The sequence below is a fragment of the Tenrec ecaudatus genome, chromosome 12 (genome assembly GCF_050624435.1).
Source record: "Tenrec ecaudatus isolate mTenEca1 chromosome 12, mTenEca1.hap1, whole genome shotgun sequence".
Lineage (NCBI taxonomy): Eukaryota > Metazoa > Chordata > Mammalia > Afrosoricida > Tenrecidae > Tenrec > Tenrec ecaudatus.
The window spans coordinates 55,052,301-55,072,433 of record NC_134541.1 but is presented as its reverse complement, the minus strand read 5'-3'; the positions used below and the strand labels follow the sequence as shown (position 1 = coordinate 55,072,433).

Below are 20,133 nucleotides of genomic sequence, written 5' to 3'. Positions count from 1 at the left end.
TGCACACTATTTTTATACATCCTACAAACCTTTAAAATTAGACTGTTCCAAGAGACTATAGCCATTAAACTATATCATTTGTGAATTATTTCTTGATGTAGGCTTAAAATTATGTAATTGTGAGGCTACTTTAAGAATACCTCATATAACTATAATTGACTTAATTATTTCTTTGGAAAATAATCTGACAGAAATAAGTGTAAATTGAAGGTAGTTAAAGCATAAAACTTAAACACTCAGAGTTTTTGTTATTAGCATAAAATATTTTTTTACACTTATTATTTTTCTGGGTTCCCAATTTTTGCTATCTTATTTTTAGCACTAAGCAAATTTCTTCATATGGCTTCAAGGTAATAGTGCAAAAGAATGTTTTCCTATTTAACTTTTGCCCCCAAACCATTTTTATACTATTGCATTGCTTTTCAACCTGTGGGTCACGACCCCTTTGGAGGGTCAAGTAGCCCTTTCACAGCAGTCTCCCGATTCATAAGAGTAGCAAAATTACTGTTAATGAAGTAGCAACAAAAATAATTTTATGATTGGGGCCTCACCACAACATGAGGAACTGTATTAAAGGGATGTGGCATTCGGAAGATTGTGAACCACTGTACGATTGGAATATTGCATTCCTCAATGAAGAAACTGGCCTGGGAGCTTTGCAGGGATGCGGGCATAGCTGCATTTCTGATCTCTTTGGGCTTCTCTACTGCTAAGAGGTCGGAGTCAGACGTGGCTCCATACGTCATCTTTCTTGACTTGCCCTGACTCCAGCTGTCCCTCCCGCACCACACTAGCTGTGCCGGGCTCAGTAATTCATTGCAATGGCCTCACAGCACTCACTGAAAATACGCCAAGAGGGGGTTTCTTAGGGGAGGTGACAGGTTACCACAAGTCAGGATCAGAAAACAGTAAGGATACAGTCATTTGTCAGTAGCAACGCTTCTCAGCCAGGAGAGCCAAGTCTCTGGTCCCTAGCCGCGTAGTCACACAGTCTCTTGGACTTTGCTGCCATGTTCCAAGAAGCCTTCCTGTTGCCCGCCTCCAGGCAGCAGAAAGTCAGTGCTACTCTTCTGTTGGTGCTCTTGCTTCCCTCGCGTGGGCCTCCACTCTATGACTGGCTCTTTTGCTTTCTTCGGTAATTTCTGCGCTAGTCTCTAGTGCCTCTGTTCTCAGCCACTGCCATTAAAGACAACGATCCTGAATGTCCTGGGTGTTGGCTGTGATGGGGGTTAGGGGGTGTCTTTCAGCAGACCACACCTCCAAGGAAACAGAATGTGACTCGGTTCCCACCCTCTTCTATGGTCAGGATTAGATTCCATTTTAATCCAATCCAGTAGTGTAGCACAGAACCCCTCCACATTGGGATTATAGCTACCGACATTAAGTTTTGAATTATACATAAGGAATTATAGCTAGAAGGATTGTACTAATTGACCACATCTCACTCAGTAGTACCTTGAAGGGCATTCGAATTCTATTCTCACACATCTAATGCTTCACTTTTTCCATGTTAGATGACCACTAGAGGAACACAAGGGGGCATCAGAAGTTTGTGGTGAAATCCATTATCTTTTAATTCCATTTGCCATGAACTCTTTGAAGTCCATTCAAATAAATTTTTTGTGTTCCTATATAATCCTAACTACAGTGTCTAATTTTATGTGTCACATTAAATATATTCTACCAGTTATAAAGGCTATTAGGACTTTTCTTCATGCAAAAGCACCAAATCTTGTCACTAGCACAAACAAAAAATTCACAGAGGAATGAAACATTGTAACATTTTAATGAAGGAATTATAAACTGGGGTGAATAATTTCTCCTGAAGAAACTTGGTGGTATTACTGTTTAATGTTTTGGTTTTATTTCCAGGCAATAATTTTTATTCATCTTTCCTTTAAATTAGGTAAAGGAGTTTGACTCAATATCTCGCTTGGATCAGTGGCTTACTACCATGTTGCTTCGTATCAAAAAATCCATCCAAGGAGATGGAGAAGGAGATGGAGACCTAAAATGAAATGTTTATATTTTTGTGGCATGTCGATAACTCTTATTTTTGTCGTACGACCAAGTATTCTTTATGGGATGCTCATGTAATGGCTTAATTTTTTGTTGCATAAGAACCAAGTTGTGTATTATTTATGCTCGCTCTGTCTGTGCAATGGTGATTTGTGGATGTGACGTGTAATTCATGCTTGCCAGAACCCCTGGGTTTTCTGAAAGCTGCTTCGTCATCTTAAACTCCTATTGTGTTGCTGTTTGCAGAGCCCATGTTTAATTTTGTCACGTTTTTATGTTCTTTTTTCTTGGACTTGCGTACCCAGCCTAATTGTTTTAATATATGCTTTGTATATTCTCTAGATATTAGCACCCTGATGGGTTCACTAAATATATCTACTTGCTTAGGACAGTTATTAGGAATGAGTTTATAACTTTCGTTAGAAATTGTTTATATTTTTGGTATCCTGTGACTATTTTGATGGTGCTAGTGGCAAGTTGCAGTGCTTTTTATATCGTTGTGTATGCTATCGTGTGCATGGCAGAACCTCAGCGGGGCTTCGGTCTGTTGTCAACATTCACACTGTGAGGAAGGGAGCATCCGGACAATACTTGTTCGTGTGTATGTATTAGTGTCGGGGGATCTAACTGACATGTACTTCCATGCCCACACAGAAAAAAAACTATGAGACTAATTTTCCTTGTCCCTTTTTTAGTTGGAAATAAGTGATTTAAGTTGGGAATCACTTTCTTTATATTCTTATAAAGGTATTTTAATTCTCAGACTTTGCTCCTGATTTTCCCATGTCAGGCATTTTCCCATGTTGATACACAATCAACCTTCTGTATCTTTAGGTTCTGCATCTTTAAATTCAACTAACCAATCATCAAAAATACCACCCCCAAAGGCGCCTACAAAGAAGTTAAGTGATCAAAGCAATCCCTAAGAAGCTAAGAGGGAGCATAAATGCTATTCATATTTTATTGGGTAGCATAAGTAATATAGGGACAATTTACAGTATTAGGAGAATATCTGTAGGTTAGTGTATAAAAGTGTATTTTAGATGAGCTGACTTCACAAAGCTTATGGGGAAAGTCCATTATCTTTCAATTCCATTTTCCCATGAACTTTTTGAAGCCTCTTTATGTGGTTTTTGGTATTGGGATTGTGGGGGTGAGGGAGGATCCTCAAACCAAAACCCATATGCATACCAATGGACAACTGAATATCTCACTCTGTGCCAGTCAGGACTGACTAGATTATGTCAAAGCTTGAGAATGTATGTAAATAATGATACCTATTTATTTAACCGGATGTGCTTAGGTGGGGATGAATCTAGTACTGGATTAACTCTATGCTAAGATGGGCAAGAACCCTAAAAGAACTCTGGCCTGCTTATTTTTATTAAAATAGCAAATATTCTCTTGATTAAAGAATGTTATCCTACTCCGTAATGGTATAAGAAGTCCTCATGGCCTTGTGGGCTAAACATCGAGCTGCTAACCTCAAGGTCAAACCCACCAGCTGATCTGCAGGAAAAGGATGAGGCCGTCTGCTCTCATCGAGACTTATACTCTCAGAGACCCTACGTTGGATTGCCGTGCTCCAGAATAGACTCGATGGCAGTGGGTAGTAATGCTCTATGTTGATAGTCTAGTTTAGAAACGACCTTGTTTCCAAAATATCTTGTGCATATTCTTATGCTTAAAAGATTTGCACTCGATGATGCATTTGTTACCAGCATAGCCTATTGTGCTTTCTAATTGTGCTGCTGTCACTAATGACATACAGGGAAATGTCCTGTGCTGTGGACATCACTATTTGAATGCTATTTTTGTTTTGGGATTTCGTTCTGCAGACTTGGGTAGGACTGTATTTTTCATAGAGTGGATGTGCCTGGACTAAGGTCAGATCTGAAAAGGTTTCAATGAGTTGGTCAATCTTACGGTGAAAGAGAAAAGCACAGAACAGTTGAAAAGAGCCAGCTGAAGTGCTGAGGGCAGGTGGTGGCGTGTTCTGCAGCAGGTGATGTCAGCAGGAGTCCCTGACCTTTTTATGGTGGTACTCAGTGCAAGACAGATGGTGGAGCAGAAAGCTCAGTGATGTCATAGTGTCAGGTGGGGGTGGATGGTATGGATCAGAAGCCATGTGAGTGCTGAATATGATGATCAGTAATATTCTTAAAATGAAAGTTGGTCATCAGATTAGGTAAATTTTGTACCTTCCCCATGGAATCCTTTATGAAAAAGATTAGAGAAAAATGTAGGTTCTTATTGCTATTCCTGATTTTCCTGGTTGTTCTTCCAACCAAATTTGGGAATTGGAAATTTGGAAGTGGTTTGTAGCTTATTTCTTCTGGTTCGAAGTCTGTTCCCTGTGGTGAAAACATTTAAACACTAGCCAAGCTGAGTGCTTGTTTCATCCTGCGATAGTAGTTTGTTTCCACTTAATAAAATAATCTTTTAATGTGACGACTAAAATAAAAACCAAATGATCTCTTTCAAGGCAATTTCGTCATCATCCCCCAACAGACCCTGGCTAAAGAGGTATGACTTTGTAACTTAGTATGTGTAAACTTTTATTGTCAATCAGTTACCGTATTGAAATAGATACTAGGATCAGTGCCTGGGTTAAGAATTTTTATTTTTAATATTTCACATGAAAAAAGTAAAAAAAAATGCAATGGCTAAACAAGATTAAAGATGAGAGAAAAGGCCAAGTAGCAGTATGCAAATATACTTGATTGCTCATTGACTACTATGTTTTTTTCACAATGCCTACAAGTTAAGTTTTCAAGATTTATAGAATGCAATTTATGGACAAAGCAATGATGTTATGTGCTTGTATTTTCATAAACCTGGGGTTAGTTCATTGTTAAAATTTCTTACAGGAAAGCTCGGCTTTTTGTGGCAACATTTTTAATAGCTTGTATTCTTTGTGTTCTTTTAATGATTTTTAAAAAACCAGTATTTTTGCACAACTGTGGCCATAGGTGTTGGTGTCTCTGTAACCAAAGTATATGCACTAGCCCTTACGCAGTTACTGTTTCTTCTGACACTGTGTATTTAAACTGTCCAAATGCAAGCCATTGTGACTTTCTCTTGAGGACTGGGTAGCACAGCATGTCACCTGTAACTTCCCCACCTGTGTTGTGCACTGTAAGTTTCCACCTTGTGAATTACCAACCAGTCACTGCTGGTGTTCTCCTTCCTTAGGACCCCAGAGGATTATCTTATGAAAACTAACATGTAATGACAAATCTACCTATGTTCTCTGTGAACCTGTACGGTAAATAAAGTGGAAATTAGAATAATGTTTTGACTAGCTTTTCCTAGCTAAATTTACACAAACCAAGAATGGCTTCTTTTTCTTGACTTTGTGCTAATTAAGCTTAAGGCCATGGGAATTGTTCTTTTCTAGGCTTTGTGACCACCATTTGGATATTGGTTTGAGTATACTAATACCCCAATCAATACCTTTCTAGGCTCATCTTGCTGCTTCCATGAAGGAACCTTCCTCGAATCTTTTAGGATTTTCTGTGAGGAAGTGGAGTAGGTGAAGAAAGAACTCCTAAGTATCTCATTCTGCCCACAAACATGCCACTTGACTATAATGTATTTTTTATAGTTAGGTGCATGGGACAAGGCAGATGCCCCTAGAAAAGGTCATGTTCACTAACCACTCAGGCATGAAGTTCTAGGAGAGGAAGAGGTAATAAGGATTGTGTAGGTTGGGTTAACCTAAGATATTGGGTCAATCAGTGGTTTAGCAAGAGTACTGTAGTAGATTGAGGAAAACTTAAGGATAATTAAAGCAGATTTTAAGACATACTATAGAAGAGGCCATTCTCACTTGGGAATTCTCAGATACATTATTGACCAATGAAAGTGTATCATTCTATTTTCAGAATCATTGTTCTCTGAAAGAAAAGCCTGGTTTCCAGTCTTGATGAGGTAGTCCCTTGATAGGATGGCAGAACTGTGTGGGTGATTTCAGTGGCTCGGTTGCAGTGATCTTCATTCATACTCGTAGGCTGCTCTGCCACTTCAGAACCAGCCGACAGTTCTTAATTCCTGGCTACCCTTGTCTAGTGACATGGACAAATGGCTCTTTGCACAAGTGTCTCCCCTTCCAGTTTAATCGTGAGTAACGTCATCTTTAGTGAAGTAGCCAGACTTGTTTAGGATTTTTCAAAAGTAAACTTGCTAATGTGACAAAGTGTTGCATTTAACAGTTTCAGATTAAATTACAATTTACACTCAAATTTGTTTGGATAGTAACCTACAGCAAAATCACATTTCTAGTAATATCACCTTTAATAAAGGTCCTCCCCCACTACACAGCCTATTTTATTAAATCCTACACAGTAATAAAATTAGGTGAAACACTACTTGGGCTCTTTGGAGTTTGGGCTAAGAATATTTCACACAAATGGTGGGAAGCCACCAAGTTAGTTTGTAGGTATCCTTTCTTGACGCTTGGGGACACTGGCCTGCTGGCACACAGCACACCACTTTCCTTAGCAGAGATTTGGGACTAATGGGTTCTTTGTTCTCATTCAATATGGCTTCCTTGGGAAAAGAATCTGGAAATGCCCCAATATTTTTCTAATCATCTACAAGATTTCTGGATGCCGTCATGGCATGGTGGTTACAAGTCAGGATGTGATCTGTAAGGTCAACAATTCAAAACCACCAGCCTGCTCCGGGGAGAAAGATGGAGCTTTCTACTCTCTACAGAGTTACAGTCTCGGAATCCTGCAGGGGCAATTCTGCCCTTGTGGACAGCCTTATCGTCCTGGGAAAGGGACAGAGAGATGCATATAATTAAAGAAGTCTGCTTGACACACAATTTAGTATTATATTAAATACTGGCAGAAGCGTGGCATAACCGCTTATATACTTGGTACTATCAAGTTATAAAAATTCTTTCTCTGTAAACAGATGATCAGTTTTACTCTTCCTTTAGTCCTTCACATCTAAATGGAAATCCAGATAATTGTGAGAAATACATTTAAAATTATAATTGTCTCAAAGAATTTTATTCTACAGATAACTAAATTCTAATAAATAAAATTAGAATTATGAAACTATTTTATACAACAAATATTTATTAAGACAATTTTTTGTAGAATATCTAAGAAATCATTTTAAGACAAAATTTATTTGAGTAGGTAACAAAATAATCTATTTATTTAAATTCCTTCTCATCAAGATGACTTTACCCCATCAAACAATACCTCAGCTGGGCAAATTCTTTCTCCTCGAAGAATAAAATGGTTTGCCATAGTGTGATATATTTTGTTCTGTACAGTCCTCAGAACTTAATCTGAAGTACTGAATTCAAGAGCAGGTATAAAAAATATTACCAGTGCCTGAAACAGCTTGTAGTTGGTTTACTTTGAAAGATCACAGGTTTTTAAAAAAATGCACTTAGGAAAAAATTTTCCCCACTAGCTTCCATCCTAAAAAGTAAGGATACAATGAAATCATTTTCACAGCAAGTTTAATAAGTTAAAATGGAGGAGGGAAGAAGCAATTAGCAAAATCTATTCCTTCAAGGTTTTCTTCTTAATGTTTTGGGTTACCTGTGAATTAAAGCACATACAAGCACATGGCCAAATCCAAGTCACCAGAACCAAAAACCATACGTAGAAAATATAGCAGAATTATATTTTCATTGTGAGTTTATTTTAAGCAATATGTTCAGCAGGAAACAGCCAAAGGAGCATTTAAAACAAATATCACTGGTTCTTCACAATCAACCACTCTTAAGGTATAATAGAAGATGAATGTGCCAAGGCTTGCTTTTTTTTTTTTTGGTTCCTTTTACTGTATTCTTGCATGCTCCCATAAATACATGGTAATTACTTTCATGTTGCAATCTTTTGTTATGGAAATGAGGTCTGAGTCTCTGGAAATTACAGAAACTAATTCAGGAAAAACCTTACAAAAATACTACTACATGCTCTAAGATTTGCATCTCATTTTTTCAATTTTGATTAAAATGACTACATATCATTTAAGTGTTCCTACACTAGCCTCTCCATTAATTTTCCACAACTACAAAAGTTATAGTGTTTTGTTCGTAGCCTCTTTGGTAGCATAGCTTTTACCTAATCAGATTTTTAGGAATGAAACCAAACAGCCACATCCCATTACAAAGCTCCACTATGACAAATTTCCTTGCACAGATGTGATATGAATTAAAAGGGTAGACTGAGCTGTTGTACGCTCAACTAACTTGTCATTCTTTTTCTAGTGCCTACAAACAGGAAGGAAATGAATACAGTAATTCCAAAGCAGATCAGATTTGCCTCTGTTTGACATGAAACACCTGAGGATCCATAGCCCCAGTTGGATTTTAGCATGGACTCAGATTTAGTAGAAAAAGTCTATAGAACTATCAGAAACCCAAACCGAAGTTTACAAGTTTGAGACTTGGGAAATTGTTAGTAGCAATTTCATGAGTTGTATGCTTGCTATATAATACCCAAACTTCATCAATATTAAGACAGCCAAACATTAAAATGATCAATGCATACAGCCTATTGCAGAATCAAATGACGTTATGTTAACTGCCTTTTTTGTTGATAACGTGTAGCAGAGATCATACAGATCAGGATTCTTAAGGGAAAAGTTCAAGGATGTTTTGACAAAGATGTGAAAGTTAACGGAAAAACCTGCATCATTCTTACATCATTCTCTGCCTGTAGACTCTCTTTCTAAGCTCACCCTGACATCACCTTGAGTATACTTCCACGCTCAAAGATGTATGAGACCTGCCTGACATGGAACTTAAAGCTCTTATTCCATGTTGGTCAGAGGGTGAAGCTGGGGGGACATCGCAGTAGTCTGTGGCGCCAGTTCACCGAGACCACTGATGGTGGTGCCAAGGAGAGAGTCCTGAGGCGCCGCGGGGTCATCTGGCTTGCTGGCCATATCTGCTGATCTGGTCTCCTGCACAACAGACACACTGCTTTGGCCTGGGGCCAGCTGATGAAAATGGCCGTTTTCTGTAAAAGACAGCAATTTATCTGAGGTTTTGGATGACCCATATTCTTCATCAGGCTGTTCAGTCTTGTGCCCATCGTCATTCTTGGGTGAGCCATCTACAATAATAAGGAAAGACTTCCATGGAGTATTCTTATCATGTATCTACAAATCAAACACAAAATTCACAGATTCTTATTAACAAGTATATCTTTAAAAAAAATTTAACAAGTGCATTTGAAAAGAGTAACAGTCTTTTTCAACTTAAATTTGATTTCTATTACAGCAGCATCTTCCACTGTCAAGTATCTTTCCTACACCATCATTAGGAGGTAGTACTTGTAGACTTTTTTCCCTTGAGCCCTGTGGCTCCGTTCTGTACTGCATTGCCCCTAGGAATGCACTCACTAGAGGAAATCTGAGGAGAAAGAGCTGGGGGGTCATCTGTAACCTTTCTGGACTGCTGACAAAAGCCTTTATAATTGTTCTATGGATCTCATGTCCGAGGTTTTCATGTTTAAGTAGGTCATGCTATTGCTTACTGAGGTGTGCCGCCGGAGAGTGGACTTGTCCGTGAAAGTCCGCCCGCACGCATTACACATGAATGGCTTCTCTCCAGTGTGAATTCGATGGTGACGTTGGAGAGCGTTGAGCTGGGTGAACTGCTTTCCACACTGATCGCAACAGTAGGGACGTTCCCCTGAGACAGGAAGAGAAGAAAACTAACTACCATCGTTGGTGGATTCTTTAGCCTACTGTAGTTCATTCGGAATACATTCTGGAATAATGCTATTTGCAAACCACCGCAAAGCTTCAGCATTCTTTTCTGTAGGCGATTCTGAACAACAACAGCTCAAGGGTCAAATCTGCAATTCCTGTGTCAACTGTTCTGGCCTATACCAAACAAGGGGCAGAAGCCCTACTTCTGCTGGTATTTATAGAAGCTATCATCTAGTATCTACAGTAACGGAGGAATTTTTTTAATGCCAGTCCTCTATCACGGGACTGAATTTGAGTACATATATATGTACTTATATATGTATAGCATATATAGATTATTATCCCTGTTTCCAACCTGAAAATTGTTAAAAATGCTCACAGATCCACCTGTATACTGTGCTTCTCAGTAAAAACTCCAAGTAGTCAAGACATTTTTGTCTTCTCCCATTGGCGCATGTAAGTGGTTTTGTGTCTCAGTTTCTCAGAGCCAAAAATGAGCCTCCAAAGTTAAAAAATTTAAAAACTCTTAAAACATATCCATATTGGCCAAAGTTCTTACCTAAAGCTTTATTTCAAGTAACATTCTACTGCTAAAACTTAGAGGAGTATTTTTTCCTGCCAAACATAGCTTTCCTCCGTGACTGCATTCCCGCTGTACCTGTGTGAACTTTAATATGCTGATACAGTGAGTTCCGCTGGGCAAAGGTCCTGAAACACACTTCACATTTGAAGGGTTTGGATCCAGTATGGATTCTATTGTGGTGTTTTAAATACTCCTTAGAAGCAAAACTCTTGCCACATGTTTCACACATAAAAGGTCTTTCACCTATGTTTTAAAAAAAGAAAGCAGTTAGAAACAGTACCAGTGATGGAAACCCAAGGGAAGAGTAATTAGGTCCCCACACTTAACACAACTTACAAGCATTCCTCAAAGGGCCCTAGCAATGGCTCCTTGTAAGTTTTAGTTAAACCTATCATAAAAACTCCATTCACTACCTTAGTACTTGGTAAAATTTGTTGTGAAGTGTATTTTCTTTTTTTTAAATCATTTTATTGGGGGCTCGTGCAATTCTTATCACAATCCATACATACATCCATTGTGTCAAAAACATGTACATTTGTTGCCATCATTCTCAAAACATTTGCCTTCTACTTGAGCCCTTAATATCTGCTGCTCATTTTCCTCTGAAGTATATTTTAAAGTCCCTTGAAAGATTTCACTAGGTTAAAATTTAGTCAGCTCACCATTTTGAAAATGTAGTCATTCCAAACAACAAAGTCATTTTGTACCTTCATTTTGGTGGAATTGTTGCATTTATTTTTAAAAACACTTCCACAAATCTTTGTCAAAATGAAAGCCCTCTTGAAGGAGAGAAGTTTATAGTGGTTATATTTACATAACTTTTCTATAGAGTAGTAACTTTGGATTACAGGCAAGGAAGTTATGTCAGTTTTTCTCATTTCATAAAAATACAAATATTTGTTTTAATAAAATATCTCAATCTATTAAAATTCTCATCAAATGGCAAATTCTGACTTAATCCTTCCACCTGGTCTTATATACGAACCCCCAACTTCCACTAGACAACTCTGTTCACTTTCATCTTTGTTCCAACTGCATTTGAACTTGCACATATGAGTGCTTAGAGATAAATAATGGAATTTCAGGAGAACTGCATTAGTACAATAATCATAGTATACAAGAGTTAGGCTTCATCTATTCCTATAATATGCAACAAGGTTCTGAATCTCAGGATGACTGTGCTGAATCAGCAATAAAGCCAACTTAACTTTTCTGCCTCCCATAAAATCATAACATAAGACTTTTAGAAAACAAGTGAGAATCTCACTACCTTAATGCTTCAATAACACATTATTTTCTTCGAGTTTTTTATGTGCAGATTTTCAAGCTCTTCGGGAACGACTGCGTAAGTGCATTTGAAAGTCAACATCCCAGCACAGGCATTCAGAAAGAACCATTACTCCAAACAGCAGGGCCATATGCTGGCGGTGGTTAACCAGAATTTACTGACCTACACTTACGGGTGCACAGTTTCATTATTTCCAGTTCTCTGTTGTTAAAAATAGCAAGTAGCCAATAAATATCGCTTTTCCCATATCTTAGACAACTGCTTTTGGACAGATTCCTGGAATGGTGATTTCTGGCCACAACAGTATGAACTCTTTCATTCCTCGTAATACATAAGCTCACAGAATAACTTCCCAAAGAGTCATAGGCTGACTCATACTGTCCCATGATATAAAGGTCATCATCACAAGCTCACCAGCACTGAATACAATGGCATATTTTAGTTATGTTTGCTTTGTTTAATAGATGAAAAGGCTAGCTCATGACTTTAGCCAGTACTTTAGCCTGTTGATAGATGCCAACTTCTAAATAAATTGCAATTTCCTTCTACTAAAAAATGACATTCAATCGCAACAGCAGGAGTATTTACCTGTGTGACACCTTTTATGATAAATCAGCATGTGGTTCTGAGTGAATCTTGCACCACATTCATCACAGACAAAAGGTTTTTCCCCTGTATGAATTCTGAAATTACAACATTCAGATGATAACTTAGGATGTATTTCAAACCTCACTTTGCAATACAAATTCTGTGCTAGCCTGAAAAAAGAGTTTATTCCAAGAGGCCTAATGAGAATGACAGAAGTGAAAGGAAAAGAGCCCCATTACATCCATCCCAAAAAGAATCTGGAAAACAAGGCCAACAGATTGGTTCTTTCTCTGTAAGCCATACAGCGTGCCTCTCCATCTACTCAGATGCCTATTACTCATAAGGCACAGGCAGAGCACATGTCTTTACATGGATCGTAGAATACTGCGTAGCACTGTCTACTTTCCTCATTCAGAAAAACCAACCAGACACCTTAGCAAGTATGGCTGACAAAGGACTTGATCAAAATTTTACTGTCGTTTCCTAATTAGTTAATTGGTCTAGAGATTGCTTTCAAAACACTGAAGAAACCTGGTTTCCAGGGATTCAATATTAAGAATTTTAATTTCCTAATGATTATAAAGTAGTATCTATCCAATCAGGATTTACTGAGAATTTCCTAAGCAAGTATTTTAAACAATAGTATATAGAGTAAGGCAATGAACATCAAAGACTGGTTCAGGCGTGAGGACGGATCTAGAATAGAGTAGAAACAACTGCTTGCCTGTGGTCAGTGATAAATACTGAGAATTACACAGAAACCTACTTAAAAACTGAACACTAGTCACCTAAGTTCAGAAACAAACTGACAAAACACACACTTTCTAAGCACAAAGAATATAAAACTATAGATGTTTCCTAAGACCTGGATATGCCCTAAATCTCAGATATCTTCAATGGGTGCTCTGAACCAAGAACCTAATTTCTAGTCATAGAACCTAAATTCTACGTGAGGAGCCAGGGGAAGAGAAATAAAGGTAATTGACTCCAACTCTTCCTCCAGTTTGGAGATAGACCTGGAAGCAACACAGGCTAGTGGGGAAATGTGGAGTCCCTGCCAGCACAGAACTGTCCAGATGGGCTTGGAATTCTCCGCAGCCCCCCACGGAGTAGGAAAGCTCAGTTCTTTATCCAGGATTTCTGTGCTGTATTACCATGGAAAGGAGAAGGGGAAAGGAGGGCCTCCTGAGGCCTGTGGAAGGACTACAAAATTTTCAAAAGTTGAAGAACCATCTCTCATCGCTTCTCTACCCAGAAAGAGAATTGGACGTTCTCTCAAAATCGTCACCTACCTCTTTCAAAAGGAGCAAGTGAAGACGTGAACACTTGGGCGATATAGGGACAGCGGTTAGCGGTCCACTAAACCTCAACAATGCCTTGTAAGAAAAGCAAACCCCAGGAAACAAGCCGCATTCTGCAAAATAACTGCAGCGGGTCTGCTATTTCCCCCAACACCCCGGTGTAGGAGTGAGCCCACCCGGGCGTACCTCATGTGGGTCTTCAGTGCCGAAAGCTGCGAGAACTTGGCCTCGCACTCGGTGCAGCCATAGGGCTTGTCGCCGGTGTGGGTGCGCTCGTGGACCCGCAGGGCCGTCTTGGAGCTCAAGCCCTTGCCGCACTGCTGGCACAGGTGCCGCTCCCTGCCACCCTCGTGGACCTGCAGCACGTGCCTCTTGACGTCCTTCTTCCGCTTGAACTTCTTCGCACAGAGCTCACACGGGAAGTGGCGCTCGCTGCTGTGCACGTGGCGCTGGTGGCTCCTCAGGTTGCAGCGGTTGGCGAAGGTCTGGCTGCAGGTGTCACAGCGGTAAACCACCTCGGCCGCGACTCCGTGGTGGTGCTGGATGTGCTTCAGGAAGCTCTTCTCATAGAAAAATGCCTTTTCACAGGTGCTACACTTAAAGTTACTCTTCTTGTCCCCCTCATTGCCATCCTCCTCCTCCTCCTCCTCCTCCTCCTCCTCCTCGTCCTCCCCTGCTTTTGGCATCATTTCCTCCAACTCAACAGCCGAAATACAGTTCTCTGTTTTGGGACTCACACCTGTTACAACTGGTCCCATCTCGACTCCCGCGTTGTCTGGGCTTTGGTCATGGGCACATTTGTAGTCCCCCACGTCATCCTGGGCACTGCTTTGCTGCTCTAGGAGCCGTCGTGTATATTTCTTTTTAGGGATTTCCACAAATACTTTTCTTCCCGCCAGTCTTCCACTGGCTCTTCTGATTTTGGGGTAGGAGGGTTTAACTACATCTTTTTTCTTATCTAGCTTCTCCTTGAATTTCCTTGGCGGCATGTCCGGCAGCACGCCGTTGCTGATTCTCTCTGTGCTGCCATCTGAAGCATCCACAAAGCCATTGGAAAGAGAACCATCCACGGCGCCATCTGCCCTGCAGGCGGGAACAACATTCACTTGGGAGCCACTGCTCATTTCCTCTTCCTGGGACTCTGAGAAATTCTGCAACTCCAAAAGTACAGATTCTAACATCTGTTTCTTTAATTGGAAACAAGTTTCTGATAGGTCCAAGCATTTTAACTTTTCGGCCATTTCCAACATTCGCTGCACCCGATCTTCTTCTACTTGTACCTTTGCAGTATAGACAAACTCGAGAAATGAAGCGAAGTCAACCACTTGTACCTCACTCAAGTACACATTAGTTCTTGTGCCGTCCACAGTATTTTCATTAAGAAACCTTTCCTTAAAAAACTTGCTGGTGGCTGCGAGCACTGCTTTATGAGCCATAAATTCTTTGCGGACACCTTGGTACTCCACACTGACTGTCACATCGCACAAGTGGCCCAGGAGACGTAACTGATGCATTTCATTCAAAAGGTTAAATGGGGAGGACTTGGATTCCAGCAGAACTGCCCCACTTTCCATTTTTCTTCTTTCTAAAATCAGCTTTGAAACGAAACAAAAATAATTTCATGTGTGAACAACCACTGAAGTAAAAACTAAAATTTATGAAGATTTTTGTGTTCTTCAGGAAAATACTGACTTTCCCTAGCATTAATCAACCAGATTTTTCTCAGGTAGAAATTCAAATCACATTTTACTTTTTACAGTTTTCTGCAGAGAAATCCTGTATATACTTTTATAAGATATTTACCTAAAAATTAAAGTATTACCAAGATATCTCCTAATGATAAGTACACAGGAATATCAATGAAATACATTAAAATAGTAACTTTCTTATCAAGATCATTTTCTAATTTGCTTCCATAAGCCCAAAAATGCAACGGAATTACAGCAACAATAATATCTTGATCAGAAAACCCTATAATTTAAAAAAAACCCATTGGCTGCCATTGCCTGAGAGGATCACTGCTACCTTTAAAAACAACCAACTATTTCTGGCATCTCTAAAACACATTATAATTTGAATTACCATTGACACTACTGTATAATGCAGATTCCACAGCTTTTACAAGTCAATTGGAAACAAGTTTTACCTGGAGCAAGTCACTTAACTTCTCAGTACCTCAGTTTCCTCCTCTGAAGAATGTCACAGGCTGCTGAGTGCAAACATGGAAAACCCTTGCAGTAGTGCCTGAGACTTGGTGGCTAGTTGTTACCAGCTTCCCAGGCACACGGCATGGGTGCTGTTCTTACCCACACTGCACAGATGAGCAAATAACAAGGTTATGCTGCAGTTTGAACCTGGGTCTGGTTCAAACTGGGTGTCAGCTCACAAAGTGAAACTGCTCAATGCAGCCCCCTTGCAACCTTGTCAAATGCCAAAAACCACCGTTATTTCCGTGACTTTCCCTGGCATGAAGCACCATGGCCCTTCAGAAGTCTCTTCTCATTGGCTTCTGTGGTAGGAACTATCTTGGGTCATTTCTTCTGCTTTGACGATTCCACTCTTTGGGCAGCTTCCCAGAATATGTGCTTTCTCTAAACGATTCAGTCCTAACATTCTGCTCTTGGCTCTATCTTCCTCCTCTATGGGCATTTTCTGTTAATTCCTCGACCATCGATGTACCCACCGTCCCTTTAAACACCTGCAGCCACATCTTCTTAGATGCCACCTTAAATTGACCATGCCTAGAGCTGAACTAACCATCACTGAATGAAAGTCCCACCCATGGCCCTGTGCTTGGGTGTAGTTGAATGAATTACTTCATACAGCTCCTCTAACCACTCTTCTAGCCTGCTTAACTCCCTCCCACCCAACAACATTTTCCTGTTGGGACTGAGTAAGAGAAGGTGGAGGACGATGCTGATGGATTATATGATTCAGTTTCGAGTGACTGTTAACAAGATTAATTGTGATTTTAAAATCTGGGGACTCTAATGTTCAATTTTGCCAGCCACCTGGATATAAAGTGAACCATCTCATAAGCAGGAAGGGGGGGATCTTACTGACATCAAGAAAGAAGAGCCAGCGTGGAGTGTCCCTTAGACTCCAAGATCCCTGCACACTAGAGCGTGTCCATCCAGGGGCAGAAAGGTGTGACACCAGAAGCTGCAGAGAAGTGGGAACAACAGAACCGACAGACTGAGCATGGACCAGAACCCTGGGTCTGGAAGCCTCAGAGCAAGTAGAGTGGAGTGTCTTCAGGCAGAGCGGCCATGTTAGAAATGAGCTGCCTCCAGGTACTGAATTGGGAAACCAGGTGTGCCAACCAAAGGAACAAGAGCTGAGGGCCTTCAGGCTGAACCTTATGGTGGAGTGGTGTGTCCTTTGGCCACTTAGTGCCAGCACTAGAAGAGCTCTCTGGCATTGCCCAAGGATCAGAGAGATGCCTGTAGGAAGAGCTATTGAGAACTTCTGGTCCTGAATTGTACCCTATTAACTTCCTTAGCAAAGCCCACAATTTTGACTGTGGTCTGAGTGGGGTTTGGCCCTTGCACTGAATTATGGAACCCGGCTGAGCAGCAGAGAGGGTTATGGGGGGCATTACCAGTGTCAGAAGTGGTAAAGGTCGAAGGGTTGGAGCATGTCTGACCTCAACCTCACAGAAATCAGTCTTGGGCAGCTGATGAAGTCACAGAAGGTCCGCATACTGTTCTTCGCATCCTTTTTGACACTGGGCTTCACTGCCAACGAGTCGATGCCAGTTCATAGCGACCCTCTATGATAGGCTCGAACCGCCCTTGTTTGTGACTTCCCAAAGTTAATTCTTTACGGAGTAGAAAGCCCCGCCTGCCTCCCTCTGGGCGGCATGTGGTTCGAACTGCTGCCTTTGCGGCTCACAGCCCAACCACTGCGTAGCCACTATGCCAAAAGCTGGAACACTGAAACCATCTGTCCCCAAAACACGAAAAACAAAGGGCGTCAGGCTTCCTCTGCGAGCTCAACTGTCAAAATAATACATAAGAGGTTTGCGCAATTCACCTGACGCAGACAACAGTTAACTGTGTGCAAATTCTACGAACTATATATTGGGGAATGGAAGTTAGCCAAGGAGCTGTCACTGAATGCAGGTCCACCCTCGGGAGACGCGATGCCTACCCTAACCGCCATCCTCGCCATCCTCGGCTTTCCCCTGCGGCTGCACGCAGGCTGCAAGGATTCCGCGGGGTCAATCAACAGAGCGCTTTCCAAGTCCTATTCCCCCTTTGCCTGGCCCGAGGGAAAGAAGGAACCGACCACGGCGACAAAGGTTATTTCCGGCCGGATGGAAGTCCTCTGTCACGCAGTAATTAAGTGGCATTCTGGCCGCCACCTCCGTGAGTCGAGTTTTTCGATTCAGCGCTGGCCAAGTCCCTCGGACCCCGGTCTTCCTCCCCAAGGGCCCCAGTCAGTGCCCGGGGCCTCCGCAGGACCTGTCCCGCTGCCGCCGCCTCCGGGACGCTCTCCCCGGGAGAAGACTTTCATTTCCAAAGGAACGCGTTTGCAACGACATCTCCGGGGCCCGCACAGCCCCGCCGCCCACACACCAGCTCCAACCGGGCACTCGGGAGCCACACACCGCACCCGGCCCCGCGCGGCCGGCAGCTAACCGACCGCCCCAGCCCTGCGCCCCGCACTGGCGCCCGCGGCGGCCCGCAGACTTGCCCGGCCCCGGCCCGCCGCACACCGAGAGCGGCGCCCCGCCGCCCGGCGCGCAGGTGGCTGCCTCTCCGGGCCCAGCAGGCCGCCCGAGGACCGCGGGAGCCCGATACTCACCGCGCAACCGGCGCCGCCTAGACCAGGCCCAGGGCCGGAGGGAGGGAGGGCGGGGCATCCGGGGGCCCGGCCCCTTGAAGGCGCAGCCCATTGGTCTCTGCGGCCACTGCCCCGCCCCTGTTCTCTCCACCAATGGGGGTGCGAGGAGGCTGAGCGTACATCCTGCTGCGGAGGCCACTAGGGGGCGTGTTGGGATCTGTCCTACGCTGGGTCCCTGCCACAAACCCAGGTGTCAGTGGTCTTTTGAGCTGCGGGTCCGGCATGCGCCTGCGCAGGAGACGGTAAAAGGGACTGGCTTTCGCGGCCGCGGAGCGGAGTCTGATAGGTTGGGCGCTGGAGGTCACGTGAGCCGTCCCTTTCACTTCTGGTCTCCCGACTTCTGCTGCATCACCGCAACTTCCTGGGTCTGTAACTGCTAAGACTCCGACCCCGTTGGAGGGTCGCCGTGCCGGGTGACCAGAGGCTTGGCGGGGATGTGCTGCGCAGACCTTGTGCCAACCGCACGGCGCTAGACCTGACGGCCCTCCCCGGGTCTCGTTCACCCCGCAGCCCAGGCGGGGTCTCTGCTCTTCACTGCACAGCTTCCACGTCTCCAGTGTCGGGCCGGCCCCCGGGGCGATGAAGTTATCTTTTAGGAATCTCCTGTCCAGGCAAACAAGGGATTGTTCACTACGAACATTTCTGGAATGTTCAGCAGCTTTTCCATGGAAAACTACATCCAAGATCATTTAAACCCCTTGCCTCCAAACCTTCCCCTCTCTCCATCGACCCTTAACAACCCTCACCAAGCCCCTCTGTCAACAATCAGGAAGAAACCAGACATCCAATTCTCCATAAAGGCTGGCATTGCCTTCTCCCTCGGAGCCTTTACAGAAGCAGTGTACTCATTAACTAGGACCAAATTACCAGGGCTTTATCTTATTGGCAGGTTGTGATGGTAATGTTTGGGAAGACAGTCTTCCACACAATAGGCTCTATAGGTGAAGACGGTGACCATGCTTGTTTAGGCAACTTCGTTATAGAAAGGTATAAAAGGTATTGCTCAAAAATCATAGAAACCTTTATGAAACACAAATATCAAAATGTGAGGCCAATTTTTCCTTGACATACCCACTATCTAGGCCTAAACACTTTTGAAGGCCACGTTTCCATCTCTCTAACCCTCCACTGAAGAAGTCTGCGCCCTTTCATTTACACCCAGTCAAAATCGCCTTTGGGGCACCCTTGAGGAATTCAAATTGAGTTCCTTATCTTTGAGTTGGAGAACAAAAAAGAAGCCTAAAGGAGCCTGCTGAAATAATGAACAAAGGACCCTGTGAGACCAAGTTATGAAAAAAGGACTTAGAACTGGCTTTGTAAACACCTGACCCTTGAAGCCAGGCCCTACTGAATATGCTGCCACAGGACTGTACTGAGAGATAATACGGAAACATTCTGAGACATGCTGACCCAGAGCAGCAGCCCAGATGAACTTGAAAGATTAGACCCAAGGGTGAACTAAGCAACTAATTTAGAAAGTTGCTTGACCAGCTGCAGAGCGGCAACCCCTCCCGCTTTGAAATTGCCATTTAAAAAGCGGAAGTGTTCCCCTAGAAAACATCCCCTCTCCACTGGAAAGGGGGAGCCCCTTCACCTCGAGAGCAAAGCGTTCTCTCTTAACTTTGAGAGGGACTCACTTCGTTTCTTTGGTGCTTTTGTAAAACTGTGGCTTCACTCTTTGAGGCTGTGTGCCTGTGTCTGAGAGTGCAGCTTTTATCTCTGAATTCTTTTTTTAATTAAATAAATAAATCATTTTATTGGGTGTTTTTACGTCTATGATAACAAACCATACATCCATTATCTTATATCTCTGA

General features: G+C 42.4%; 2 protein-coding genes across 6 annotated transcripts in view; one reads left to right on the top strand and one right to left on the bottom strand.

Moving 5' to 3' along the window:
• Positions 1 to 5,334, top strand: part of NAPB (NSF attachment protein beta) — a 57,404-nt gene extending 52,070 nt beyond the window's left edge. The window contains exon 11 of one of the 2 annotated variants that reach the window (XM_075564058.1): positions 1,907 to 5,334. In XM_075564058.1, coding sequence (XP_075420173.1) covers positions 1,907 to 2,017 — 111 coding nt within the window. In that variant the 3' untranslated portion in view covers positions 2,018 to 5,334. The remainder of the gene's footprint in view (positions 1 to 1,906) is intronic. The other variant, XM_075564059.1, reaches the window with a different exon arrangement.
• A 1,790-nt stretch (positions 5,335 to 7,124) lies between these two features.
• GZF1 (GDNF inducible zinc finger protein 1) lies at positions 7,125 to 18,376 on the bottom strand. 4 transcript variants are annotated; one of them, XM_075564057.1, is made up of 6 exons: positions 17,624 to 18,274; positions 13,658 to 15,066; positions 12,171 to 12,265; positions 10,370 to 10,537; positions 9,534 to 9,691; positions 7,125 to 9,110 (listed from the first exon to the last, which is right to left on the bottom strand). In XM_075564057.1, exons 1-6 carry the CDS (start codon positions 17,642 to 17,644, stop codon positions 8,820 to 8,822), a joined length of 2,142 nt encoding a protein of 713 aa, XP_075420172.1. In that variant the 5' UTR covers positions 17,645 to 18,274; the 3' UTR covers positions 7,125 to 8,819. The 4 variants fall into 4 exon arrangements, with proteins under 4 accessions (XP_075420172.1, XP_075420170.1, XP_075420171.1 ...); XM_075564055.1 differs by lacking the exon at positions 17,624 to 18,274 and adding an exon at positions 18,281 to 18,376 and having other exon boundaries at positions 7,126 to 9,156; XM_075564056.1 differs by having other exon boundaries at positions 7,126 to 9,156; positions 17,073 to 18,274.
• Between the last annotated feature and the right edge of the window lie 1,757 nt (positions 18,377 to 20,133).